The sequence below is a fragment of the Chiroxiphia lanceolata genome, chromosome 22 (assembly GCF_009829145.1).
Source record: "Chiroxiphia lanceolata isolate bChiLan1 chromosome 22, bChiLan1.pri, whole genome shotgun sequence".
NCBI classification, from domain to species: Eukaryota; Metazoa; Chordata; class Aves; order Passeriformes; family Pipridae; genus Chiroxiphia; species Chiroxiphia lanceolata.
In genome coordinates this window covers 4,459,974-4,487,817 of record NC_045658.1, presented here as the reverse complement: position 1 = coordinate 4,487,817, position 27,844 = coordinate 4,459,974, and the positions used below count along the sequence as shown (strand labels likewise).

The 27,844-nt window shown below is 48.7% G+C and overlaps 2 protein-coding genes across 3 annotated transcripts; both read right to left on the bottom strand.

The window, feature by feature from the left end:
• Positions 1-234: 234 nt before the first annotated feature.
• Positions 235-9,533, bottom strand: LOC116797434 (solute carrier family 2, facilitated glucose transporter member 5-like). The gene is made up of 13 exons (XM_032708972.1): positions 9,267-9,533; positions 8,605-8,904; positions 7,346-7,444; positions 6,807-6,967; positions 6,234-6,358; positions 4,039-4,191; positions 3,830-3,955; positions 3,388-3,575; positions 2,876-2,986; positions 2,479-2,580; positions 2,073-2,148; positions 1,543-1,670; positions 235-889 (listed from the first exon to the last, which is right to left on the bottom strand). The coding sequence occupies exons 2-13, from the start codon at positions 8,659-8,661 to the stop codon at positions 656-658; spliced, it is 1,560 nt and encodes a 519-aa protein (XP_032564863.1). The 5' UTR covers positions 8,662-8,904; positions 9,267-9,533; the 3' UTR covers positions 235-655.
• A 1,693-nt stretch (positions 9,534-11,226) lies between these two features.
• Positions 11,227-24,701, bottom strand: GPR157 (G protein-coupled receptor 157). Of its 2 annotated transcripts, XM_032708976.1 has the most exons (7): positions 24,641-24,701; positions 24,441-24,547; positions 23,700-23,968; positions 17,584-17,797; positions 15,215-15,409; positions 14,421-14,672; positions 11,227-12,079 (listed from the first exon to the last, which is right to left on the bottom strand). In XM_032708976.1, the coding sequence occupies exons 1-6, from the start codon at positions 24,684-24,686 to the stop codon at positions 14,457-14,459; spliced, it is 1,047 nt and encodes a 348-aa protein (XP_032564867.1). In that variant the 5' UTR covers positions 24,687-24,701; the 3' UTR covers positions 11,227-12,079; positions 14,421-14,456. The 2 variants fall into 2 exon arrangements, with proteins under 2 accessions (XP_032564867.1, XP_032564866.1); XM_032708975.1 differs by having other exon boundaries at positions 24,441-24,670.
• Between the last annotated feature and the right edge of the window lie 3,143 nt (positions 24,702-27,844).

The window sequence follows — 27,844 nt, the reverse complement described above, 5'->3', positions numbered from 1 at the left end:
TGCAGACATATCACATAGGAAAGGGGATGTAAAGCAGCTCCTGTGCAATCCTTGTGCCCTGGCCAGGGACAGCCCTTTGCCTTCTTTTCTGTAAGGGATGTAGAGATAGAACATGAAAACAGTTTCTTTTTCAACACATATATCACAAATTTGAGGGCAGGTATAAAAGTAATTTTGTAAGGTTAAAGTAAACCATGTGAAGGACTCTCCATCAACACCACCAAATCCATGCCAGGCTGTTCAACAATTCTGCTTTTTTCAACACAGAGGGCAGCACCCTCAGACAACAAATTAAATTTAGTTTCCCCATGCTAGACCCTCAAATACATGAGTGACAGTTCCTCAGAGGAGTGTGGTGCTGGCTTGTGACAAGACAAGGGCTGGCTTGTGTCTCCCAAGGTGTGTCAGTCAGGAGATCAGGGACATTGGTCACTTGGTCACAGGAACTGGGCTGGCTGAGGACATTGTCCTTTCCTGGTGACAGGAGGTGGAACTGGCAGCGTTAGGTTTGCGTTTGGACTCGATGGTAAAGGTCTTCTCCAGCCTTAAGGATTCTGTGATTCTCAGAGCAGTATCAAGTGATGAATCAATGCATTTGTTTTCCCACTAAACAGATGCTGAGGGATGTCCCTGCCAGGCCAGACACTGGGCTGTGTCACAGCTGACTGCTAAAGCTCATCGTCCTCTCTTGCAGCCCACCCGGGACAGCGCAGAAATCCTTCAGCTCTTCCTTGTTTTCCTGAATCTCCACTTTGTTCCTCTTGGCCATGATCCTGTTGATTTCCATGAAGGTTTTGTTCTTAGTCTCGGGAACGATGAAGAAGATGTAAAGTGCAGTGGCCAGGCAGATGGCACAGAAGATGAGGAAGCTGTAGGGCCCCAGCCCAGCCTAGGGCAAGGACAGGAGAGAGCAGGGATCAGGGAAACATTCCAGGTGGGCAGGTACATGGCTTGGACATGGTGCACCCTGCACTGGCTATAAAAAATGCAGCCACAGTGGTGTGCACATATTTTAAAGCTGAACAACTATAAGTTAGGGTGGTTCTAGATTCTGTCTTCTCATACCACCACTGTGGGTTTATTGGAAACACCACGAATTTAGTGGAAAAGGAGGGTGAATCAGGCTAAATCAAACTAAATCAAAGTGAACTCACCAGCTCCCTTTGCACAGGCTAAAGTCAGCACCTGCTGCAGTTTGTGGGTCACTACTGGGGATCAGTTTGAACTGGGGACCCAGAGATCAAAATTAAAATTGGCTCCCTGAGAAACACAGGGAAAGATGGGGAATTTGCCATCTTTTCCATGCTCCTGAGTTCAGGATGAGACATTCACCTGGCAAAGTAGCTGCTGTCTTTTAAAGCCTGTGCAGCAGACAGGTGTGATAAGAAAATGCTGATTAACATCAGTTTCTTGCCCTTAACATATAATCCTACATACAGGTACTGGGAACCAACAGGGGCATTTACAGCTTTTGGGATTAAACAGGGGTGAAGGGATTAATCTTAAGCTGAAGTTTTGCCCTGTTGTGGGGCTGTATCTCACCTCCATGTAGAGGAACACGAGCCCCACGGTGAAGTTGCTCAGCCAGTGCACAGACCCTCCCACCATGAAGGCTGCAGGCCGGGACGACTGCAGGAACATCTCGGTGATCATGACAGAGGGAACGGGACCTGGAAGGCAGTTGGACATTTGGAAATCCTGAGGGCAGCTCCTCCACTCTGAATTCTTGATTACACTGGTTTGTTTTTTTGTCATTTCAACCCTTTGTTCAAACGGTTGAAATGTTCAAAAAAAATGTTCCAGCCACTTCAGTGGCAGGCAATGGTTTCTAACTCCTAAGTGTTTAGGAGCACCCAATAAATTAAATAAGGATTAAATTAAAAAAAAAAACAACCAAGTAAACAAACAAACAAAAACCCAGAGCAATTAAATGACTTGTGTGGTGCGTGGCCACACAGAGATGAAATCCAGTGTCCATGGATGAGCTCCACAAAGGTTTTGGGTTGAAATGGAACATAACACTTGGCTTTAGCCAGCTTGTGGAGCAGACTGGCCAGGCTGTGCATACTTACTGGGTCCTATGGCGTGCCCAATGATGTAGAGAATGACACAGGCTATGCTGAGGTAGGACATCCAGGACACCGTGGTCTGTGAAGGATTGAATCACAGGTTAGATGTGGTTCCTATCTGAACACCACCAACACATTCAAGGCACTATTTGTAATAAGATTTGAAGGCACTCTAAAGCCAGTGTCACCCTCCAATGCCAGATGTGTCCATAATTAGCCACAAAATCACAGCCTGGGTATGATCGTGGTTGCCAACAAATGGATGCAACAGGAAGGTGACATGCTGGAAGTAGTATTCAGACAAGCAGGATCACAGCTTTTCAAGAGGTACTTCAAAATATAACCCTGGCCTGCTCCCTGGGAAGTCCAGAAATGCTTGGGTAGGATCACCTGAGCCATTTGTACAGACCTGGAGGTTGAGGGCCAAGGTTAACACCGCACAGGAAGCACAGCACAACGAAAAGCCAGCGAGGAGAAGGATCCTCCTCCCCAGGGATTCCACAATGAAAACCTGAAAGAGATAGGAGAGGGTGAGAGACCCAACACCTGGGGTCTTTAATTCCAGGTGCCTTCACTCAAGGGACACCACAGGACACCTACCGTGCAAAGCACCTCACCCCATGGGTGAGTAACATTCTAGTGAGAGGTTTCCCTGCCCATGGCAGAGGGTTGGAAGGAGATGATCTTTTAGATCCCTTCCAACCCAAATGGTTCTGGGATTTCTGGTTTGATGAATATAAATTAAACAGACACAGACAGGGGAGACTGGACAAGTCAGAGCTCAGAGAGCCCCAAGAGAAACTCACAGCAAGCGAAGTCATGACGACGTTGATGGCCCCTATGGACACAGTGACATACTGGATGCTGCTGCTTTGCACACCTGCTGACTCAAAGATTCTGTCTGCGTAGTAGAAGACCTGCAAAACCACAGCTGTGTTTGTATGTGGCCAAGGGCAGAACGTGGGAATCCCATTTTGGCTGCTTTACATCCTGTCACTGGTGCACTGAAGCCTGAGGACTGAATTATTTTATTTCTGAAGACAGTGTTGTTTGAATCCGGGCCCAAGCACTCTAAAAACATCCAAATTATCCTTAACAGGACAGCTTGATCCTGCATCTGTATATGAGCCTGACCCTGTACCTGTCTGTGCTGGATTTGGTACCAGCCAGGGCCAACCCACCACAATATGAACAGTGTCCTGGATGAAGGGCTACTCCTGTGTCCTGGGTTTTATCTCCTGTGTCAGCACTGCCCTGCATCATCAACCTCATCCATCCCTTCCTTTCCACCCCAGTGCCTTTCCCGCTTCCCACTCACCCCATTGACCCCAGAGAGCTGCTGGCCCATCATCATGACGATGATGGAGATGAGCTGCCACCTCAGGCCTCTGAAGGTGCACAGGCTGAGCACAGAGAACTGCCCTTCTTCCTTTTCTGACTGGCCCTCTTGGAACATTTCTTCTATCTCGTCATCCACGTCATCGCAGCCTCTCAGCCTCTGCAGGGCTAGTTGGGAGAGGAAAGTGAGTTTTACAGTGAGCTCTCCTGCTTCAAATCAAGACAGAACAAGACAATGTAATGCTGGGCAGCAGTGCCTCCGTGGTGGGAAGCTGGGGATTCACACATGCAGAGGAAGGAGTAGTGCTGCAAGAATTCCACCTTCACCACCAGTGAGGAATTTCACGCTTTGCCATCAGTGGTGTCCCCCAGCCAGATCCATCCAGTTCCATCTCCCCTTCCATTAAAGGATGACACTGTACCTTGTCGTGCCTGCTCTTCGTTGCCCTTTTGGAGCAGCAGGTACCTGGGACTCTCAGGGAAAAAGGGCAGTGTAAGGAGCTGGATCAGTGATGGGATCCCCGTGAGCCCCAGCAGCACAGGCCAGCCTGCAACCATGGAGACAGGACAACAACAGTGAGAAATCCTCCCCCTACGGAGCCCACAGCAAAGTCCCCAGCCAGAGCTTTACCTTCAACATTCCCCAGGATGCTGTTGAGACCAAGGATCTGAGCTACAAGGATCCCGACGGTGATGAAGAGCTGTGGGACTATTCCAATAGCACCTCTGAGATTTCTGGGGGACATTTCTCCAAGGAACATGGGAACCACATTGGAAGCCAGACCTGGTAGTGAGAGAACAGTGTTAGCCCTGCCTGGTGTCAGCACACTCACAATCTCCAGCGAGATGCTGTTTTCCTGCGGGGGGCAAAAGAGATTCCTGATGAACCACAGCACACGCAGGAATTCCACACTCAAACCCTTCTGCTCCAGCTGAAGATTTGATGTCACATTCTGGCCAGTGAACAGGCTGTGCGTGTTTTCCTCACTCTCAGTGAAAGAGGGGACAAAAACCATGTGGCACTGGGTCATTCAGTACGTGGAGAGGTACAACATCCATCCCTGCAGCTGCTACCCTCAGAAGCTCTGGCTCTAGAGTGTAACCTGCCCATCTGCTGGTGCTCTGAGCGTCGAGGTTATCAACTGCTCAGCTGCAAAGCATTTGAGGAGTCACAGGGTGAGCAGGAGCCTGTCTTGGCCACAGAGCCAGCAGATGATTTGAAGGCTCTGTGTTCACCTTCCTAAAAGCAGCTTTCTCCCAGCAGCTACTTCAGCACAAGACACACAGAAGAAAATTGTGTAAGGAAGGAACTTTTACTTCCACTAAAACAAGAAAAGAAATCAGTATCCAGTCAAGCTGGTGTGAGGGTGGAAGGAAATGACTTCGTGTTGGCTCTTAAAAACTCGCTGCTCAGTAACACTTTGCAGAGAGCTTTCTGGTCTGAGATGTCTTGCAACTGGAATGCTGGAACAGGGATTTCTAATCCAATCAGGACACCAAAGGCATGGGTTATTTCGAGGAACATGACATGCCTACCCCCAGTAACCCCAGCGAGCTGCCAGCTCCCTGCTTACGCTGTAAATCCTGGCACGCAAACCCCAAACTCCTGGAGTCAAATGACCACATGAGGCTCTTATCTGACATTTCTAGAGGTCCTGAGCTTCAGGAGCTCGGGGTTACAGAGGTGATCAAGCTGATATCTGAAAGCTAAAAAGGCATGGAAACAAGTGTCACCACTGCTGGAGGGTGACATTTGGATCCTCCTGGAGAGTGACACTTGGATCCTCCCAGATCCCAGGGCAGCCAGGCTGGGCTCAGCAGCTTCCCTCCCCAGGAAAAACACCCACAGTTCTAGTGAGGTCAAACTGCAAAGTCAGGACAGCCAGTCCAGATTCCTTTGTGGGTTATAAATAACTGGAAAGAGGGATCACACTGAACACGTCCCTCTGCGTTTATTCCGAGCTCCAGTGCTAAGAGCAGCTGCCAGGTTTAGGCCAGTCAAAAGCCAAAATAAAACCACTGGAGTAGATAAAACTGGAAAACAAGAAGCTGCCCCGAGGAAAGCAACTTGATCTGTAATGTGCAGCAATTACAGTCACTGAGCTAAGGCAGGAAATTTGTCCTTACAGGATATCCCAACTCATTAATAAACCGTGCAGCACATGAGCCTCGCCAGCCCAAAGCCAATTAATTGAGCCTAAATGCTCTCAGGACCCTTACAGACCTGTTGGCTCTGCCCAACACTGCACAGGGTACTCAGAATTCTGGGGTTCTGTTTGTTCCCTGTTTCTGCAGCTCTAAAAAAGCCATTTACACCAGCAATAACTTATATCCTTGGTTTCCCACTATCTTTGCAGTAAATCCTGTGTCTCTGAGCTCTTTTTTTCTCCCTTTTAACAGTTCTTTCCTCCTGCAGGAAGAACAGTCAGTTCCAGGACTGGATTATTGGATCTGGCACTGACTCCAACGACTTTAATGGATTATTCTGATTATGTTAAAAAGGAAAAAAAAGATAGACTACCTGCTTTAAGTCCTCTGGGGAAAGAGATTATCAGCAGCAGGTTTCCTGGCTGGGGGAGCTGCAGTGCCTAGTAGATGTTTATTGCAGAGGAGAGGTTCACCTGCAGGCACACACCTCCTTTATATATACCTTAAATTCCAGTCTCAGGGCCCTTATCTCCAAGAGATCTTTAGTACTTCTGCAACATGCAGATGACCAGTGCTAAAGCACAGCATTGTTATGCAGATGCTAAAATGTTGAGAGAATAAAACAGCTTTACTGTAGCCAAGAAAATATTTATGGCTCTCCCTTTACCATCCACTTACCAGCATATATTCCCATGATAAAACGGGAAATGATGATTGCTTCAAAGGTTTTTGCTAGCTCTGAGGTCCCCATGAGGATTGCAGAAGAGATGGAGAAGAGGTTATTTATCAGCAAAGTGCCCTTTCTGCAAAGTAACAGGAAAGGAGACATTCAGCTTGGTTTTTCTAAGGCCCCCGGGGTGCAATGCTGTCCCAAACCCCAATGACTCATCATCCCAAAGACTGATCAAAGAGAAAGTGCCAATTGTCCCATTTTTCCTGCAGGGAATGAAGGCTTCCAGAAAGAACTGAAGTTTCTCAGGAACCCAGAGCAGCTGGGCCTGATCTCAGCCCAGCACTTCCACCAGTGCTCTCTGGCTGGCTCAGTGCCCAGCACACAGCCTGGCCTTGGCCATCCTGAAACCATATAAATTCCTGACAACACGTGTAGCTGAGCCCAGCAACTCATCCTCATCCCAAGTCTTTTACTGCCAAGGTGTGTGTGGGAAATTCATCCTCCCAGCTGGAGTGATCTGTGAGACAAGTCTTATCTGAGCCCTGGGGTGAGGGACCTCAGACACGGCTGTCACGTACCTGCCACAATTGTTGACCATAGGATACACCAGCAGGGACCCAAAAAAGCCACCCAGAGGGAACATGGACACAGTAAGAGACCAGAGCAGTGTCTGGAAGGCACTGTTCATGGGCTTCCCAGTCCTGTCCAAGTAGGTTTGGTTGTAAAAGTCTTGCATGTACTGGAATGAAACACAGAGCACGTTTAGCACGGTCAGGACAGTTTTTGTGCTGTAAAAGCCAAACAACAACAAATGCCATAAAGCTTTAAACTAATGTCTTGAAAAAGAGTGGGTGAGTGGGAGAACAAATACAAGAGAGGGATAGAGAAGCCTGGACTAGATAACTGTTACTACAAGTTATCCTGACTTACAGGATGTGCCTGGTTCCCAGAGGGGGAGGCATTTTTCACAGTCCATCCGTCCTGAGCACGAGGAGAGTACAAGCACCTCCCCACAAACCCCTATAATGAACTGTTACACTCGTTGGGTTTGTAAACCTGCTCCTAAGTGTTTGCAAACCCACTCCTAAGTCATGGGCCACTCCACAGCTGGACCTACCGGGGCTGGAGAGTTGATCACAGACACGTTGTAGCCGTACTGGAAAGAAGATCCAAAGGCAGATATCAGAGCCACCAGGGCAAGGGAAATGGTCATTTTCTGTAGAGGGGAAAGAAAACAAACAAACACCGCCTTAGAAGCAGGTCTGGTTCTTAGGCATTAATGACATTCTGTAAAAATAAAGAATTACCTCAAGCCTTGGTTTTCTGTGTTTTTTCCCTTAATTTTACTGCATATGAAAGCCCAACGGGTTGTTTTCATTACGACTCATTTTGTTCTACTTGATTTGCACATAGCCATTACAGTAATTCACTCTGTGCTTTGCTGGTATTGATGAATCATTTGGATGATTAAATTTTTTTTTGAAGCTATCATCCTTAAAATACCACCCCACAGGGAAAAAAAGGTTGTAAGCAATTATTCTTTTTCCCACATGCAAATTGGGTAAGGAAATAACACAGGATATTGGCACAGGAAAGCTTTAAAAAGAAGCGATTTTGCATCAGGTGGCAAAATCCCTTTCCTGTTAATTTTTTCTGCCTCCCACATTTTGGGACCAAGCTTTTCACGGATCTAATTGATTGTCACTGAAGCCAATTAGAACTTATCCGAGTAGCTCAGCGAGGGCTTGGTTGTGGGGTACAAGAGCTGCACTTTGCAGTTAAAGAGGCGAGTGGAATTGCCATCTGGAGCGGGATCTAACACCATGTTTGTGGGTACACAGTGCTCAGGGCTCCAAACAACTTGCCTTTCACAACAATTTAGTTGCTGTTCAGCCCCCGGGCTGTGTTGACAGAGCTGGGTTGTTGGGTTTTTGTCTGGTTGGTTTTTATAGCTCGCTAATGCATCTCATTGCTGCTACAGCAATAAAGTCATTTTAGGAAAACCCTCAGGCACACGCGAGCGTTGTGTTGCGCAAGACTCCACCAAACGCTGCTGTAAAAGGCAGCCCCACCCAGAAAACTAACACTGTAGCCTAAAACTGATTAGACAATACGACAGAAAACTCACACACAGAAGGGGGAAGTCACACAGAAGTTACAGGGTGGGTGAGCTGCAGACAGACAGAAAATCACAGCACTCAGTGCAACCCTGCACTGCAGACAGACATAAACAGGGCTCAAGAAATACTCATCTCTGCCCTCCCTGTGGACGTGCCAGCCCTTCTCCTTTCCCTACAGGCATCCAGAGATTTCCAAGAGCTCGTTCTGTGTCTCTCTGGGAGGCTCAAGCTGGAAGAAGGGAGTCAACATACTCACCCCCTTGGCACCTTCACTTCTGTCTGAGCTCTCCTGCTCCCCTCCTTTCAGCTTCATTTTTGGTGTTTGAATCCCAGATGCAGTTTTTGGAGTGCAGGTTTTTACAGATGGAACAGCCAAGGCAGGGGATGGAAACGCCCCACGCAGAAAATCCCCCTCTGTGACTCTTCCAAACACATCCGATCAACGACAGGCTCTACCAGCTGGAGTAAGTCCTTGTTGCCTGATCATTCCCTTCCTGAACGTTTCTTTTCCTTGCTCGAGCCTGTCGCCGCGGGGGCAGATTTGTGTCACCAGATCCTGTTTCAAACAGAGGTGCTGCCAGTTAACGGGGGAAACAGGCTCATCTCCAGCGGGAAGGGGCAGATTTATTGCAAAAGTTGCTAAATGAGCCGGTTCATAGACATGGACGAGGTGAATCTATAGCACGGAGCCGCTGCTCCTTCCCCCCTGCAGCCCATGGACAGCTGTGGATGGCGCAGCTGGAGCCGCTGCCCAGCAACTGTGGAATTCCGGGAAAAGCAGGGCATTCTACGGGAGGGGCCCCGGCATTAGAGAGGGTGTTTGCCATCTGCCACAGCAATACAAGTGAACCGCATTAACCCCCCCTGCAGCCACAAACCGCACCTGCCCTTGGCCCCGAACGCTGCTCCTTGTCCTACCTTGCTCAGGCACTTCTGCGGTTCACAGAGGGCAGGTTCATCCTCTCAGGGCTGTGGTTTCCACAGCACACAAGGTTTTTCCACCGGCACTTTACGTTCCTTTCCCTCTGCATGCAAAAGGTGGCACCACGTGCTGCTGGCTTGGTATGAGCCTCCTGCCTTACGGGGCTGCTCTGAACAGTCCAGCACTTGGTTAATAGTCGACTACAATTTATAGAGTTTAGCAGAGAAATGCAAAGTTCACAGATATCTCCAGCAGCTGGAGAAAAACCAGCCTCCTCTTTATTAGTCAATCTATCTTTAACAGTCAGCTCAAAAAAAAACACGTCCTCTTGAGCAACAGCTCATTTCCACGTGTCCTGCATATGTTCTTTAACTGGCTGGCTTGAGCACCAGCTCTTTTTCCACGTGTCCTGTATATGTGTTCTTTAACTGCTGCAGCCTCCCTTCCTCCAGGTAGAAGGGGCAGAGCCCTGCTACTTTTAGAGTAGTGGAACTTAGACCCCACGCTTCTTGGAATTCCTCTTTTATTGCATTTGTTATAAGTGAATAACATTAAGGACACAGCTCTCTGAGAGATATCTGATGGTGGGTCACACCTTAAGAACCCTCCCGTGTCACAGCTGCTGAGGTCACAGCTCACACAGCAACTGGTGGTGTTCTCACCCTTCACAGATCTTTAGCCAAGAGGGAAAATTCTGCCCCAGGGGTGGGAAAACTGCAGAAAAGGACAATTTTCTTTCATAGAATTACTGTTCTTTAAAGACAGCCTAATTTTGCTGGGAGCTCTTGGAGGAATGACAACTGCTCTGATGTAATTATTATAAGGGAGGAGAATTCACTATCGTGGTCTTTAAATTCCTTTCCTGAAGAAATAATCTTGACACATACAGAAATTAAAGAAAACATGCAGGTTTGTCATCAGAAATCCTCCCTCAGAGTAAATATTTGCTTAGGGCAGCAGAACAGTTTGAAGATTTACCAAACACAGCCGGAATCTGACAACACCCCTAAGGTGGTAACTGGCGCCGGGATGACCTTGGAAGAGGTTGATGAAGGGAGACAGGGTGATGGATGGACTTTCAAAGCAATTGCAGGGGTGTAACACCTTCAGCACTTGAGATCCTGATGGACTTGGGCACAGGACAGAGCCAGGAAGAAGCAAAGAGCCAATTTTACAAGCATTTTACAATTTCAGCTTCTGCACACGTTGTGCTCCTTACTTCTGCCCTTCACCCCAGAGAGTGTTTGCCTGAAGACATGACCTCTGCTCTGGATCTCCTCTGCCCTTGCCCACCATGTGGCAAGAGTTCCCAAGAAGTTGTGCAGGGATTAATTTACCCTCAGCCCAATTGTCTGTGCTGCAAGCTGGATCCTATGAAACTCCGATATCTTTAGGGGAGAAAAAAAACCAAAACGAATTAAGAGGGAAGCTTAGTTTTCAGGACATGAAATCTGCTGGAGGACTTTAGTGGTGAGCTCTAGAAAAATGCTGGTTGGGTTAGGAGCTGGCAGCCAGCTGTGCTGCAGAGTGTACTCACTGCAATGCCTGCCCTGAGGAAGCTTGTTAGGAGACATCCCACACCAAGAGAGTGACATCAGCAGCCCCTCCACCTGCATTTTGGGAAGGAATTGCATGTTAAGTCAAGGCTCAGTGTCATCTGCAGTCCTGGGCATAACCTGGGGCACTGAGCTACAGCTGGGGCCTCAAGGTCAAGCAATGATTTAAGAAACACATTATTTGCCTGGAAATGAGTCATATGCAGATACTGCTTTATCAGCTGCATAAAAGGCTTTCAGTTAAGTAAGCAAGAGGTAGATATGGCAGCCTGATCCCCCAGGAATAGGAAAGGGGTGCAGGACACTCTGCAGGGAACAGCAACAGACATGGGGCTCTGGAATTAAGAAGCAAATGAGACCCTGTTTTCTCTGCACAAAGGCAACGCTGGGCAGCCTCCTGGTAAAGAAACAAAACTTTATTTTGTACGAGTTGGAGAAATATTTTAACACCGGGCAAACGAGGAGCTGTAAATAAAGTAAAACATTATCTCCAAATAGTAAACCAAGCAAACCAACCCCCATCCCCCTCCCCAGGTCTGATGCCACACTCCCAAAGCAAGAACAGACTGCAGCCTTCAGCAGGGGAGCTCTGGAGCTCGGAGCACTGGCCAGGCACTGCTGGGAGGGCTGTCCTTGCTGGAGGCTCTGGGGAACATCCCTGAGCACCGGGGCACTCTGCAGAGTTCAGATTTCCTCAGGAGGCAGCTCCCGTGCTGCCACCACAATCCCTGATGATGATGAAGGCCCTCAGCCATCCAGGAGGAGGAATGAACCATCCAGAGGAACCATCCACCACCACCACCACCAAAGAAAGACGTTTGTTTGCACATTGTTGTCCGTGTTCAAGTGAAGAACAGGAGCCAGCCTGGAGCTCCCGGGAAGATTGACACACTAGGACTGAAATCCATGCCCAGCACAGTCCTATTCAGCAGCTACTGAAGTTTTCCTGTCCCTGTGATATTTGCTCACCTCAGAACTCACCACACATTCGCCTCGTCAGACAGAAAAGCAAAACCCCAAACCGATTTTTAAGATTTTTAGCGGAGGAGGGTGAGGGGAAGAAGGGAAGGAGACCAGGAAACTGGAGCGCAGTCTAACAGTCTCTTCCAGAAGATCCTGAGCAAAGTTGAAGACCAAAGCCTTTGGTATGTGAGGGCAAGGAGGAGTGGGACCTTTTCCATCTGCTCAGCCTCTCCAGCGGCGCGTTTCCCGGGCTTTAGCTCCCTCTGTGGGACTCTGGGATGATCCCACACCTGCACAGAACGAAGCACAGTTACAACCCAGGACTGTCCCCCCACCCTGCAGCCTGTGCACAGAGCCTGGCACAGCCTGTGCCAGGTTTTTCCCAAGCCAGGAGGCTTTGCTGCAGCTCAAGCCCCAGGGATGTCACCTTGGAGCAGCTGGAACAGGCATGAGGGACCCATTCCTAAAACACAGCCCTGGCACCACAACCTCAGCCACCTCCAGAACACCTGAGCTGGAATTCTCCAGTCCATGCCTGACAGGGGAAAGTTCAGAGCCATCTCCACACCCAGCTGAGGCACCTGCCCTGCACTCAAACCTCACCCAGAGACCGAGGGGCACCCACCAGGAGCGGCCAGGCACTTCCACACATCACCTCCCCTATTATCCCATCTCCCTTCATATTTAGGCCACCCTCAACTTCAGGGTTAGGACCCACAGGCATTTCTAAGAGGTTCTCTGTTGGCTGTTTTTCTTTCTCTGCCCTTGCTGACACGAGGATGTCAGAGATGTCACAGACTTTTGGTGTTTACAACCCAGCGTGCTTCCCTGAAACCCCTGGAGCTGGAAGTGTAATTCTGGCGAGCTGCACATTCCTTCAAAAGCATTTCTCAGAGCTCTGTAATGGAAAAAGGCAAACTGAGAACATGGAATCTGTTTTGATTATTTTTTTGTGTGTGTTGGGTGTTTATTGTGTGTGTGTTTTGCTTTGTTTTCCCTTAAGCCAAGCTGGTGACAATTTTATTTTCTCTCTTCAGGGCTGGGTCCAAAGAACAGAACACAGCATAACACTGAGTCTCATAAAATTCAAAAATTACTATCCTGCCTTTCTACAAGAAGTCTAACATAGCTCCTTTTTCCAGGCCTCATGGGACCAACATGAAGTTGAGCTACCCAGGTTGCTATTTAGCTTTTAGAAGTTTAAAAAAGCCTTTTGAAAGGAGAAAAAAAAAATCCTCTTGAAGTTATCTATGGCAAAGATAAGATGTTTCCACCTACTTTTCAAAGACTCCAGGGATGGTAAGAGCAGAGCCCTTCTACACCCCCTTCAAATGGGCTCTGAGCTCTTGAGGGCTCCACCTCCCCTTGTTTACACAGCCTGGGCACAACGGGGCTTAAATATACTAATATAGTAATAAAGCTAATGCCAAGGCTTCAGGAAATAACAGGGTCTGCCTCTGCCTACAGTCCCCTAAGAGCTCTGGATCATGTAACTGTTGTGCTTGCTGTTAGGGTGACTAAAATAAACTAACAAGAGCAGCTTTGGAGCAGCCGGGTGCCCGGAGCAGCAGCAGCCTGCCAGCTGCCCCTCCTCCCCAGACAGCTCACAGGGCTCCTGTTCTGTTTGCAAAAACCTGGCCTACAAATTGAACATGTCAACTGATTAAAAATAAAGAGTCCTTTGTGGTTTTTTGGGGCTGTGTGGTTCTGGGAGGAGAAGAAAGAGATGGATGCAAGAGAGATCCCCTCGGAGCCCCACAGCCCCTTCCCTGCAGGATGCTCATCCCCATGTCCCAGGCAGGCATTTGCCTTTCAGGCTCAGCCCTTTGGGCTGAGTGTGACCTGCAGAAGCACAGATGCTTTCATACTCTTCCTGAAGGGGCAGCACATGCCAGCACATTTATCTGAAGAGTCAGGAGAGCTGCTGTCTCTCCTGGAGAGAGCTCTATCAATACCTGCTTCACAGACAGAGACCCACACAGCACCCCCGCCCCAAGTGCTCTGCAATGGACTGTTTGACACCCCTATAAATTCTGCAGCTCTCACTCATGAGGTCAAGCACAAAGGAACCAGGTGCTCACACAACAATGCAAGGACGTCAGTGCCCCATCTTGTGCCTGAAATTAAGATCTTCTGTCAAATTTTTGCTCCTAGAGACTTTCTAGGCAGGCTTGGATGAATCACTTCCCCTCCTTTTCCCTTTCATGGTGACTGGCAGCAGGGATTGTGTTCCCTCATGAGGAAAACTCGGGGCACTAAACATCTGAACTGTGCAGTGCTGATGAAATGCGTGTGCACGTGGTATTTTACATCAAAAAGAGCCACTAATTCCTCTTCTTCAGTTTTCACCGGTGTCCTGTCCTTGAGGGCCAGACAGCTCTGCAATCTAGTTCCTCATTTTACAGGCTCGAATAGCAGCCACCACCCCAGCTCGGGGGAAAGGGGGGTGGAGCAGTTCTATAAATGGTTTAGGACCTGCAAAGTCAGACAGGGAATCCCCCCAGCAGCAGCAGCAGCAGCAGCAGCAGCAGAAACCCCTCTCTGCCAGCTGCTCACTGGTAGCTGTCCCCACCCCTCAGACCATGAAGCACAGGCAAGGCAGGAGGAAAGACTCACACTGGATTTTTTTACCATGAAAGAAGGACTCAACGCTGAGGTGGAGGCAGCTCAGGTGCTGGAAAGCGGTGGCTTTGTCTGCTCAGGGCCTGGCATGTCCTTGTGGGGTTCTGGGTGCTGCCAGGAGCTGTTTGATCTCTGCCAGGGCCAATCCCCCTCGTCGTGTTTGCAGCAGCAGATGAAGGAAAGCAGCCGAGCCCGGACCACCCGAGTGCAGAGCACAAACATGATGCAGTTGGCACCTCCTTGGAACGTGTTACCAATTCCCTGCAAGGGCAAGAAAGGAATGAACCAGTGCTGCTCCTCCAGGCACCCCCCAGAGAAGAGAAAACATCGTGTCAGACAGAGCAGCTGCATGACAGTCACCAACTTCACCTCAACGAGAAAAACAAATTCGGAAAAATAAAGCTTTTTTTTTTTTTTTTTTTCCCCCAGAGAGAGAGCACCCAAAAGCAGAGCAAAGAGCTGCTGTGGGCTGGCACTGCTGCAGCCTGGTGTAGGGCAGCAGCAGGCTGAGCCCTCCTGAAGGACAGACACCCAACATTCCTGGTCTGAGCTGCTTCTACAGGCAGCTGGCACTGTCCATCCCTCCCCGCTGCAGCTTTATCCTGCAGCCACTAGATGCTGCTGAAACAGCTGCTGCTGGAATCACTGCCCCTGCTGGAACCACTGCTGTGGCTGAGCAGCCCGGGCAGCGCTTGCCAGCAGGGAGCAGGTGTTCTCCCAGCACAGCATCCTACCAAAACACGGGACAGCGAGAGCACCAAAACCTCACCTCCCTCCCGATGCAACTCCTGGCGAATACTCACATGCAGGACAACCAGGGCTGAGTTTTGCACGGCAGGGGAGTTGCAGAGGGTCAGGATGAACCTCACAGTGCTCCAGATGCGGAGGAAGATGAAGATGACAGGGATGAGAATCAACTTCTTATCCGCTATGGAAGTCCTGGGCTGGAATGCAGGTGCTCCTGAGAGGATGGGGCGGTACTCTGAGAGAGCTGCGTGCTTCCAGGGAGGGGGAGAGAGAGAAAACATCAGCAAAAACATACACACATTGGATATTCAGCTCCAGGGATTCTTTCCAGAGCAAATTAAATCTTTCTGCATCCTGCAGGAATTTAACAAGGGGCACAGTTGTGAGCAGCGGCCACACTCTGCCTTTGCAGGCACAAACATTCCTGCTGGAGCCAGGGAGTGGCAAATAAGGGAGGTCCAGCCCTTATCAGAGTCCCACTAAAGCTTTAGACTTGCAAATATCACCAGGTAGTTGCCAAGAGACCAGGTCATAAGAATATAAATAAAAATATGGTGCTCCACCAAATAGTTTTGCTGGGGCAGTGCTGCTGGCCAGGACTTTGTAAATGGGGGGCCAAGAATTCAGCCTTGTGAAGGCCTCTTGCCATAAATATATATATATAAAAATATATATACACACATCTGGAAATATATATATATATATTTGTGTAGAACCTGCTGCCTGATTTCTGATCATGCACTGTCAGCAATGGGCTTCTGTAGATTTGGACAAACCTCTCTCTGTACCAGCACATGTAGGGGAAAAAAGAAAAAAAAAAAGAGGATCTGTGCCCTGGATCAGGTTAAATCTCTGGAGAGCTGACCTGCAGGAAACTGTTCCTCCTACCATCAGGGTTACTGAGCACACACAGCTTTGATGCTCAGGGTTCTCCTTCGCTCCAGTCCTGCCAGTCCCGACACCTTGTTCCCAATAGGACAGAGCTGTGTGACCCCACTGCACAGTGAGCTGAGTCCAGTCCCACTGAGGGCTTTCAGTGCAGCTTCCCACTCACCCCAATGCAGTCTTTTCCCTTTAGAAAGCCCTCAGCACACATCTGTGTGTGTCCCCCACAACAGTTACTGCCAGAATTTCTCCTGCCTCTGACTGTGCAGGAGCCACTCCTGCCACACTCCCTTCAGCCAGAACATAGTTCCAAGCCCTGCTCTGGTTGCCTATTGCTCTCCCTTGGAACTGGGAGGCTCCCTGCCAGTTCAGAAGCTCAGCAAGCAGCTCCAGGCCTGGCAAATTCCCCAGGGATGAGGAGAGGTGCTCAGGTCCAGAAGGCTCCACGAGCTGCTGCTCCAGACCCTCGGACCCCCATGTGAGAGCAGTGACAGCCGCCTGCCCCCAGCCCTGCTCCCAGCACGGGGTCAGGGCTGCAGTGGGGAGGGAGAGCAGAGTTTCCAGGAATCCCTGGCAGAGCAGGAGCAGCAGCCCAGCCTTTTGGGGTGGTCAGGTTTCCAGGAGGTCACACTTCTATCTTTGACAGCGGCTGGGACACAGTGTCCTGTCGGGGTTATGTCAGGTGGTGCTGACAGGCACGAGCAAACCCTTCCCAACTCCCCTTTCCCAGGACACTTAGGGCTGCTTAAAACTACCCTGTTCTTCCAGCTTATCTGCAGGATCCTGCCCTAACCAGACTGGTGTTTATGCCTTACTACAACTGCCACGGCTACACCACAAGTGCAGTGGCAGCATTTTCCAGAAGGACACCTATCCACATGTGGAAGGGTTTTTTTTAACTCTAATACAACTTAGAGGGGAGAAAAGGAATCCCTGGATGCAGTTCCTTCTGCCACTCTCAACCTAGATGTCTCTGTTATGCAAATGCTGTCCCAGATGCCTGGATTCTTTGTGTTCACAAGGAACAGCAATGACTAAAGCTCTGATTTCCAAAACCCTGCCGGGCCAGGGTGTCTCCTGTGCAGTGTGTGTGTGGTGCCTGTTGCCATGTAGTGCCCAGACTCCCAAACAGTGCTTTATGCTACCAGTACAAAACATTCATAAACACAAACTATCCTCACTGATAGTGCAAGGACTGAGGTTAGATAAGTCCAGTCTCGGGCTGGGTACAAGTGGAACTGCAGAACACTGATTAAAGCAGAATTTTGTCCTTCACGTCCTGTTTCAATTCTTACTGTAGGACTGAGCATTTCCCTCATGAACATTCCATAACCCCTGTATGTTCTCAAAAGGCTTTTACATCCTTGTGCTAAGCCACTGTGTGGTGATGCTGCAGGGGCACTGCTGCTCCCAGGGGTGGGGACATTTCAGTGCTGGGAAGCGATTCCTGCCTGTGCAGCTGCTAAATGTGGCCCAGAAACTGCAGAGCACTGGGAGGGCAGGACCACAGAGCAAGTCTGCAACACAGCACAGTACTCACTGCTCTGTTAATGTGCTTCTTGATGAGGATGTAGAGCACTGGCAGGGTCACATAGGCCAGGATCTCCCAAACTTTCCCCGTTAGCAGCATCCACAGGACACGGTCCTCGGCGTCCAGGTTGACCCAACACCAGCCCACGGAGACGTTGGAGGCGTCGTAGCCGATCTTCTTCAGAGCCACAGCTGCCACCGTGATGCCGAGGGGGACACCCCAGCTGAGGGGAGAGCACAGAGAGTGAGGTGAAGCCAAGAACATCCTCGGTTTAGTGCCCCCCACACCTCAGGGAAACGGGTGGCAGGTCAGGGATTCTCCATCAGCCGGGATGCCAGTGTTGTTCCAGACCATCAGGCTGAAGGGAGGGGGCTGACAGTCAGACAGTGTGTGGATGAGGACTGCAAATCCACTTCCTAAGGACCCGTTATAGGGATTTGGATCCCCAGTCCTGAAGGACAGATGTGTAATGATGTGCTACACTCTGACCTGGCCTGCACAGCACACTCAGGGTGAAGAGGAGACATCCCACCTTCCCACCTACTCCCCTTCTCCCCTGGATACAGGTGAGGCTGAGGATTTGACAAGTCCAGAGCACTGCACAGTGTGACTGCCCTGTAGGGCTCAGCCACCTCACTCAGGGCTTTCAGAACACAAGCAGCCAAATCCCACACTCTGATTCCAAAGTGACACTTGGCACATAAAGGACTGGCACACAAAGAAATCCACAACTTTGTTCCATCAGTGGTTTGCTTTGCTTTTAAGTGGAGGTGTAGGAAATATTTTGGGAGCAAAAGCATAATTTCTGAAGGACAAAGAGCAAGTTTCTTCCCAAGGAAAAGTGCTGGCAGTAACAGCAGAAGGCTAAGAATGCCAAGAGGAGCCATATTCACATAATTTGGAGCTGTGACTTTGGCTTGTCTCTTGACAGCAGAGGCAAATATAAGGAAGCATTTAGAAGAAAAACAACTGTGGTGACACACATGAATTGTCACTCAGCAGCTTGGGCTGCCCACAAGAAGCCACGAGGAAGAAGAGAAAAATTCCATGAGCCCACAGAAATGTAAAAATGACACCAGGGCTGAAACAGTGCCCTGCATCCAGCTGAATGCATCACCTGCCCTTCCCACATCCATCCTCAGGGGAAAACCCTGTGGAGCTTGAAGAGGGACGAGAGACATTCAATAAATGCCATAAATGCTTGAGAGTGCTCAGACTGAGCTCCCAGCACAACCCTCCTGGGCTCCCCAGGTGCAGAGAAAACAAATTCACGACTGTCTTGCTCTTGGTACCTTCCTTGTTCATGCTTGTCTTCCACTGACAGCCTGGAGCAGCTGCAGAGAGCATGGAAAGGATCTTCCTCCCAAAAATGGGTTCCACAGGCACCAGACTATGTAGGCAAACAGCAGTTGCCTTGGCCAGATTATCTGAAATTCCGACTGAAGAATCAGAGATAATCCTGTGATATTAGATTTCAAAAATACCCCATTTCCTCCTTTTAAATAAAATGTCCAGGTTCATCTGCTCACAAAACAAACAAATGCAAATGTAACACTGTAAAAAATGTCAGAGTCAAGCCTTCAGCGTGTTTAGGACACTCTGTTTCAATGTCCAGTTCAGAACAGGCAGTGCTGACCCAAGCCAGTGCTGTTATTTAAGGACAGTGGTGCTGCAGGAAGCCCTCCCCACGCTGTTATCAGAGCAGGCTTTCTAAAAACATCCCAAATGTCACCAGCACCGTGACACTTTCCACACAATCCAAGACTCGTTTTGGTAAAAATGGTGATTTCTCTGAAAACCATTGCAGCACGTGCCAAGACATTCCATTTTCAGCTCACTTGGAAGAACTAAGGTAAAGAATTCAAGAGAACTGGCATTTCCTTAGACAAACCACGTTAAGGCATATAAGTACCAAGAAAAAGGAAGTGAATTAAGAAACTAATTTTTCTAAATAATCATCTCAACAGTGACCTGAAACTGAGAGAGAATCAAGATAAAAGCAGCTCAAATTACTGTGTGTGGATGTAAAACAGCCTAAGTCCACACAGACACAGCCAGAGAAGCCACAGTAGGAAATATCAGACCCCCAAGGCAAGAGTCTTACAAAAATCTTCAGCATATAACTGGGAAAAGGAAGAATGTGGAAGAAAACTGCTGCACAGCAGGCAGTTAATTTTCACTGGAATAGCACGTTGGGATCAGATGGATGTTTACAACCAACACCAAGGACAAAGTGAAGTCGGAAACACCACTTCAAAGTGAAGTCAGAAAGGATCTAGAAAGCAATCAGACATTTCAGTGAACTTCAGCTCCATTTTAGAAAAGTGGAAAGGAGAACTGAGACTGGTGATTTGGTTGTTCTTAAGAACTCCTGACAGTTCACCAGGGCTGCAAAATGCCAACGCTTTGCACCCAGCTGGAGGAATGGAGGACCTGAAGAACCAGGAGTCATCACCCAAGGCGTAGGTAAAGAGTGGAATGAAAGGGATCCAGGATAACAGAGAGGCAGAAATATTCCTCTGAGCCTCCAAGAGCAATTCTGTGGGCTGGGCCTCTCTGAAACACACTTGGATCTAAATACAGCCAGAGTGGGAGAGAAGGGGAAGGTGACAACTCCTTGCATCTCTGTAGGATGGCTGGAGATCCCACCTCTAAGGCAGACAAAACACTTCTTATTCCCCTAACACAGCTCCTGGCAATGGATTACTAAAAAAACATATAACCCACTGTTATCCTTGCACATTAACACCACAACAAGGCAGGACAAGGACCCCTAAACTCCAGCAGCATTCAGCTCGACTTGTCCTGATTTTCTTGTCCTCAGTGTGCCTGGGTTAGGTTGTTTAATAACCACATTCTGATTTATGCTGCACAGCTGCTTTTTTTTTCCTCCCTAGAGGCTCTTACAAGAGGTGATTTGTTGTCACCTGCCTGCACAGGTCAGACTACAAGCCATCCTGCCAGCAGGCCTGCAGGCAATTCCTTCTGGGGACAGGAATTTATCCTCTGTAGAGAAAGAAGAATCAGTCTTCTGGATATCCCAGCCAATATTCCAGGAAAAGAGCTTTGAGCACACCTTGCAAGCAGAACTCCAGAGCAAATCTGCCCTAATTTAAGCATGCATGAGGCAGCCCAGCAAGGGCTGAGATGAACAGCACAGTAGTACATGAAAGGACCTCAAGTACTCCATGGACATGCATGTGTATGTACATATGCATGGCATAAATGTATATATAAACAAACACATTTATAGGTATATATAAATATAAACAAGGCATATATATGCTTATAATGATTTAATATTGATTATTAATGCTATAAATAAAGCATATATATACTTATATGTGTTGCCTGATCATGAAATAAAAATTCTTCAAAGCTTGTCAGCAATTGCTGTCAAAAGCCAAGAAAAAAACCCCAATCCCAAGATGGGTTCTGTCTGTCTGGTCCACTCCTCACCCTGAGTTTGGATCAGCTGCTCTCACAACAGAGATGACATTGCCCAACTAGATATTTAGAAATTCAGAACACGAGGTAGCCTGGTCCTGTACACTCTGGATGCCAGAACTCACATTTTGCAACGGCGTAAATATTTCCAAAGCTAAGTGTAAGCTTGTTTTCTAAGCTCCTCTGAGCTGGGCGAGTTTAAAACCCAAACAGAGGCTGCAGCTCTCCAGCCCAGCAGCAGAAGAGGTGGATGTGTTACCACAGGAATGGTGAGGGACAAACCTGTTTGACAGGTTTGGTCCAGTGTGACATCCTCATTTCCCTCGGGAGACTTTCAGGTACTGACTTCCCAACATGGATTTAGTCAGCTCCACTCAGCTAAAGAAAAAAGTCTCTGGTTACACCCAGCATCCACAAAGCACTTGTCTTTACAAACACTTGCCCCTTGTGAGCAGCTGCTGGGGAAGAATGGGAAACATGCCTGACAAAACTCCATCCTGCCCTGGATCCTTTCCAAATGTGCCTTGGAATGACTCTTCACACAATGGTCACTGCATGACTGTGCTGGCAAACTACAAAGCAAGGAGGGGAGAAAACAAAAAAATCTCAGGTTCTTGCCTAGACAAAAAAAAAAAAAAAAAGGAAATTTAAATCCTTAAGACATCACCTGCCTTTGTCACCTTTCTTTTTGCCCTAGACAGGTCTCCCACACTTACCTCCTGCAGCTAATATACAAAAAGACACCAGTGCATACATTGTTAGAAGTGGTTCTAATAGATTTTTAGGCTACCAGCACCACAGACTTCCAGTGGAACCCTGAAACACTGGAAAGGGTGAGGGGGAGCCACCTCCAGGCATTACATCCCAAATTTCACGTCATGATTGAGTTCTCAGGTAACCATCAAAGTGCACGGATGGGAAGCAGGATGATGTGTCACGAGGGGATGGGCACAGAACAGGTCCTCACTTGTTTTCCTCTGAGTTTTCATAAGCAGAAGCAGCTTTAAACCCTGGCTCTGCACAGAGCAGGAGGCATTCACAAAGCAGCACCTGATGACAGGTGCTTTGTGAGTGCTGTCCAGACCCTTTTAACAGAGCAAGTGGTGCTGATCCACACCAAGGGCAGAAGATGGTATTTTATTTTCGCTGTAAAGAACTGAAAATAAACTTACAAATTCACCCAGAGGGCAGCTCAGTTTGAGCAGTGTCACAAAGCAGAGCAATCTTCCAGGGTTTTTAGAGTTTTGAAAGAGTGCCCAGGTTACAGCCAACCCTATTTCAGTCACTCTGGCTGTTCCTTTCTGCACTTTGTAGCCCACGAGGCTGAGGAGCATTAAACCAGATAGAGAAACAAATACAGGCAAAAGCCACACAAGCAATTAGCAGAGAAGAAAATTACAAATAGACCAGATTTGCCTCAACTCTTTGATGTCTCCTGATGGAGCCAGCATGGCCATGAGAAGGAGTCAGACTTCTGTCTGCTGTCCATTAAGCAACTTGTGGCTCTTTACTGGCGCTCCATCCTCTCCACAGCTCTCAGAGCTCTCTATTTACTTGAGATTAAACAATCTAAAAAACTCCTCCACTGTCTCACTGCATCTTATTTCAGCTTCACCACCACCAGCCCGGTGTTTCCAGACACCTCAGGCTTCCTCACACACAGACCTTGCTGTCAAGCAGCAATTAGAACAGGTAGGGCAGGAATTGAAGTTCCTCCCTGATTCACACTCAGCCTTCAAGTCTTTCTGTGGCACATCCTTACCTGCACTCTAATTCAATCATCTCCCAGCTGATGCTGTTTGAAACTAAAAGGTGACAAATATTTGACTAAGAAACCAAAGAAAATTCAGTGTTTGTCCCAATGACTTCCCCCCCCCCCTTTTTAAACCAGATCATTCCTCTTATAATTTATTGCAAAAGCTTGGCAGCAAGGAGGACTAAAGGATCACTGTTTTGCTCAGCGTGGACGCAGCACATGATTCCACAAGCTCCAATTGCATAATGAAAGCTTTTACTGAACATGCTGGGGAAAATCAGCTCCCTAAATAACAGCAACCGAGACATAAAGCTACACTGCGGTCTGGCTCGCCTTGCTTTCAATCAAACACGCCAAAACAACCTTCAGAATGCTTTTCTAGCAGCAGCCTCATCACTTGCAGACGACATTCTCCTGTGGGTATTGAATTACAGCAACCTGCCCGGGGAGAGGGGGAAGGATCCACACACCAGGGAAGTCGGGGACCCATGGAAACAGATCCCAAACACGGGGGTTTTGGCAACAGCAGACAGGTATCGCAAACACAAGTTTTAGGATATTATTTCCAGGATGTCAGGGCAGAAGCCAGGATTTTTAGAGTCGTTATAACTTGCCAGAGATTTTTCTATGTGACCTTGAGCAAAAACATTTTTAACTTTTCCACGTCTCCAGTTCTTCACTTGGGAAGGGAGCGGGGTGGGGGGGAGAGTAACCAGCAGGGTTGGCTGGTTAGAAGACAGCAAAATCCATGTTTAAAAGGAATCTGAGAAGGGGGGGGACACAGACACTCCCCTTGAGAGAAGCACAGGTGATTCCAGCGGCCATCCAAGCGCTCCATCGCGGCACAGAGCAGGGGGGGCTCCTGGCCACGGGGTGGGTGTCGGGGGGTCCCCACCTCCCAGGAGCCGCAGGCAGCACCCACCTCACGGCGTGGAAGCAGCACAGCAAGCCCGCGCCCGTGGGCGAGCCCCTGACGATGGTGAGGTAGAGGTAGAAGGCGATGGCCATGGTCCAGAAGAAGGAGCTGGTGTTGGCGAAGGTGGACAGGGCGCCCTGCAGGACGCAGTCCCAGGAGGTCCTGTCGAAGTCCTGCAGCACCCCGTAGAAGTAGGAGAGCGCCGAGAGCAGGTCGGCCAGCGACAGGTAGAGCAGGAGCTGCCGCGGCCGCGTCCGCAGCTCCGGCCACAGCGCCTGGGAGCAGAGCAGGAGCGAGGAGCCCACGCAGGACAGGACACAGGACACGAGCACCACGGCCCGCTCCGAGCCCAGCAGCTCCGTCGGGGGCAGCGGGGTGGGCATCGCACCGGTCCCGGCAGCGGCGAGGGATGGAGGAGCCGCGGCGGGACGGGAGCGCCGGGATGGGACGGGACGGGACGGGATGGGATGGGGAGGGCAGGAGCCGGGGCCGGCTCGGCAGCGGCGGGACCCGACCCGCCCCCGCCGTCATGTGAGCCCGGGCCGGCCCCTCGCTCCCCCCCGGATCCCGAGGGAATCCCCGGGGACGGCGCCGGGAGCCGCGCACGGCGGAGCGCTGGGAGCGAAGCGGCCCCGCGGCACAAAAACACCTCCGTTCTTCACATTAAAAACCCCGCCGAGACAGGACGGGTCAGAAACAAACGCCTGTTCTGCCGTCGTTTCCTTATTTTTACTGTTGACTCCTTACTTTTGCTGTCGGGACCTTCTTCCCCCAGGACAGCGCACAGTTCGCCTGCCCCCTCCTGAGCCAGATCTCTCGGTGTTTGCACAGACACACGAACACTCGGGGGCACACTGGAACACGTTCAGATGTCCAGAGAAAAGGTTTATCAGAGCAGCAACACATACCACCGGTCCCTCACCCTCCCCAGGTGACACCAGTGTTACCTCCACCTTCCACATTCCAGCACTGATTCGCAGCATCCTGCTCCATCCTGCTCCATCCTGCAACCTGCGGGGTGGAAAAGCCTCGGGAGACACAGCAGAGCGTTCACTCCCGTGTTAAACGGATTTTACGGTTCTGTCGATAAGAAAGAGCTTTCCCCCACCCTCCCCTCCCCTTCAAAGAACTCACAGGTTGAAAGCATGTCCTTGTTTGCCTGATCCTTCACTGGCTTCCACATAGACAACTGGTGCTTCACACCTTTGATGTAGATGTGCTCCATTTTCAAAGGGCGTTGCTGTCTCAGGTGTCTTGTTCTCTCAAACAGTTTAATCATTTCCCAGCCATGAAGGATCCCTGCTGAACCTAGTTTTTAACAGGGTTTATTGGGACCTGTAAAACCAGCTGTCCCCACTCAAGCTTCTCCCAGCACCCCAGAAAACACACCTGATGGAAACACCTTAAAAAAACCCACAAACGATTTCATGTCTTCATGTCACTTTTGGCCACAGTGTCCTTTCAGTTTTACATTCCCATTTTCCAAATTGAGAGTTCTCAACATTTTAAATCACTTCGTTCGACCAGTTTTGTATTTAAATCACACCATTTTGCAATCGAGTAACTTTTTCAGGGTAACTAATATTTACTTGAGCTCTGCTTTTGCACTATTAAAACTTTACTGGAAAATACATAATTCCACTTCTTAAAAAATAACCCCACGCTCCCCTCAGATCTATAAGAGGGCCACCACTGCTTACATGTTTTTTCAAGAGTGGATTTTTCCACTGCAGCAATTTCTTCTTCCCCTGCTCTGCTGCACAGCTGCACTCAAACCTGCAGCTCCACTGCCTCCTTAAGTATTTTATTACCTTCATCTGGTTTTGACTTGCAAGTTCAAATCCAATTTTCTAATGAATCCTGGAAGTCCTGGGGGACACATCAGTTTGGCAGGATGAGCCTTCACACCCACTCTGCCAGTTCACAAAGAGCTTCTGGGCAACATCCAGCCCTGCCTGCCTTGGGTTGGGTGCCAGTGCTGAATGAAGCCTTTAGAGCTTTTTATCACATTGATTTAAATCAGTTTTGCCACAGTGCAAAAAAGGGGGCACGAGGGTCAGGACCACAGAGCACCTCACAAATAGACCATCTGACACTTGCCTTCCCTGTGCCACCCAAAGACAATCCTGCTGCTCCAGAGGCACCTCCAGGGACAAGTCACACCAACACCTTTCCAAGAAGCTGCTGGATAGAACTTCAGAGCCTTTTAAAACTCTCTTCACTAAGCCCCCAGCTACATCCAGGCCTGGTGTGCTGCTTCTTGGTCACCTTGGGGCATCAGTCAGTTGTTCTGTTAAAATTCCTTCCTCTGGAAACAAGATTGTCTTTCAGCTTACTTTTTTTTGCCCTTTATTACCACTCAGTTAAACTTCAGCCGAGCAGGCTTTCACTTTTAGGAGTTTATTTTGGAGCCTGATGCCCTCTGCTTGTTCTTCATGGGAAAAGGAAGTTGCAGCAACTTGCATTTCCCCTGAACACAGTTTGACACTAATAGCTTTTTTTAACTTATCATTATTCCAGCCTTTCTTTAGCTACCATCTGACCCACCCAAAAAAACCCACAAGACAAAGCTTTGTCAAGGCTGCATTCCCAGTTGTTGTTCTTACACATTCTTGGCTTCTTCCTTGTTGTCTGGTTTCCCCTTTCCCCACTTTTATAGCACAAGACACTCCCCTAACTATCACAAACATCCAGACAAACCACACCATCAAACACCCTGGCTTTTGAGTGTTGCTTTTATTTTGGGTGTTGGATGTGGCCCTGTAACACAGCTTAATTAGGGCTTGCCAGAGAGTGAATCAAAATAAATCCAGAATTTGCATTTCCCTGTGGCTGTAATTCAGATATTCCCTTCTCCTCTCTTTTAAAAAACAGTTTGTTAGGTCGTCAGATACTGCAGAAATAAACAAATGTATCTTTGTCTTAGCAATCAGAAATAAGTTGGGCAGAGGATTTTCTGCTGGGTCTCCCCCTGTTCTCTGAAGTAGGAATATGGGAAGTTTACACACAGAAGTCACCACTCAACAGCAGGGCACCCACAAAGAGTTTGTGCTTTAAAACTGAGTAATAAAAGGCAAATAATTTCTTATTAAGGATTCCCACCACCTTTCAGTTTCTTGGCATCTCCACACCCAAGACATCCAGCATCTCCATGGCATTCCTGGCATTTTGATGTTACCTTCCAGCTGCAGGGGAGCAGCTCAGCTGTCTTTGCCCAAACACACGTTCCTACCTTCACTCCCAAGGAATCTGCAGTTGTCCAGAGAACAGAAATATTTGGAAACTGCCCAAAGACACATGTCAACTCAAAGGCAGCATTGTCTGTAGCTCAGAAGTAGAAAAAAATCTAAGCAAGTAGCTTGTAATAAAGCAACAGACACAATGAAAAAAATCTCCTTTGAGAACTTCGCTTTCAGATGCTTTTTAAGGCACAGGGAGGTGAAGCAACCTGGTCTTTGGTGAAAAGACAAAAAAATCTTTTTTCCTGACTTGAATTCATCTCACCAGCCACTCAAAGAGCTTTCTGACACACAGGCTACACTCTGCATCTTATGAGGCACTGGTTGAGCTGTAACTGCATAAATTTACCTCCACTGTGAGACAAAATGTACTGACATAACCTTTAAATTTTTATATTTTTTTTTTTAAACCAGCTTCAACAAGAAGTTTTTGCTCTGCCCCTGCAGCTGGTAGGAAGCTGGGCTGAGACAGTTCCCCATTAACTGGGAACCTGGTCATATGCCTTAGGACTTTTTAAGTGATTATTAGGAGCTGAGACCCCACAGCACCCCTGCACATCACAGACAAAGGCCTGCTTTCACAGCACTGGGAAATCTCCTGGATTTAGTGCAGGATCAGTGAGACAGCTGTTATCAGAGATAAGAGACAGCTTTTATCAGAGATAAAGACGCTCCATGGAAAAAGCACATGAGCAGGAGTTCTGCTCTTGCTCTGTTTTACTCCCCTGAAACGCTCAAAGGCCAACTCTGGGCTCACCAGGGAGAGGAGCCTGAGCTTCTCCTGAACCATCAAGACACCATTTCCCATCCCTGCCCAGAGCACACACGTGTGAGGAAGAAAAGAGACTTTGCACCATTTACAGCTGTTTGTTTCTGACATTTAAGCCAAGAGAGAATCCGGGTTCCCTTCAC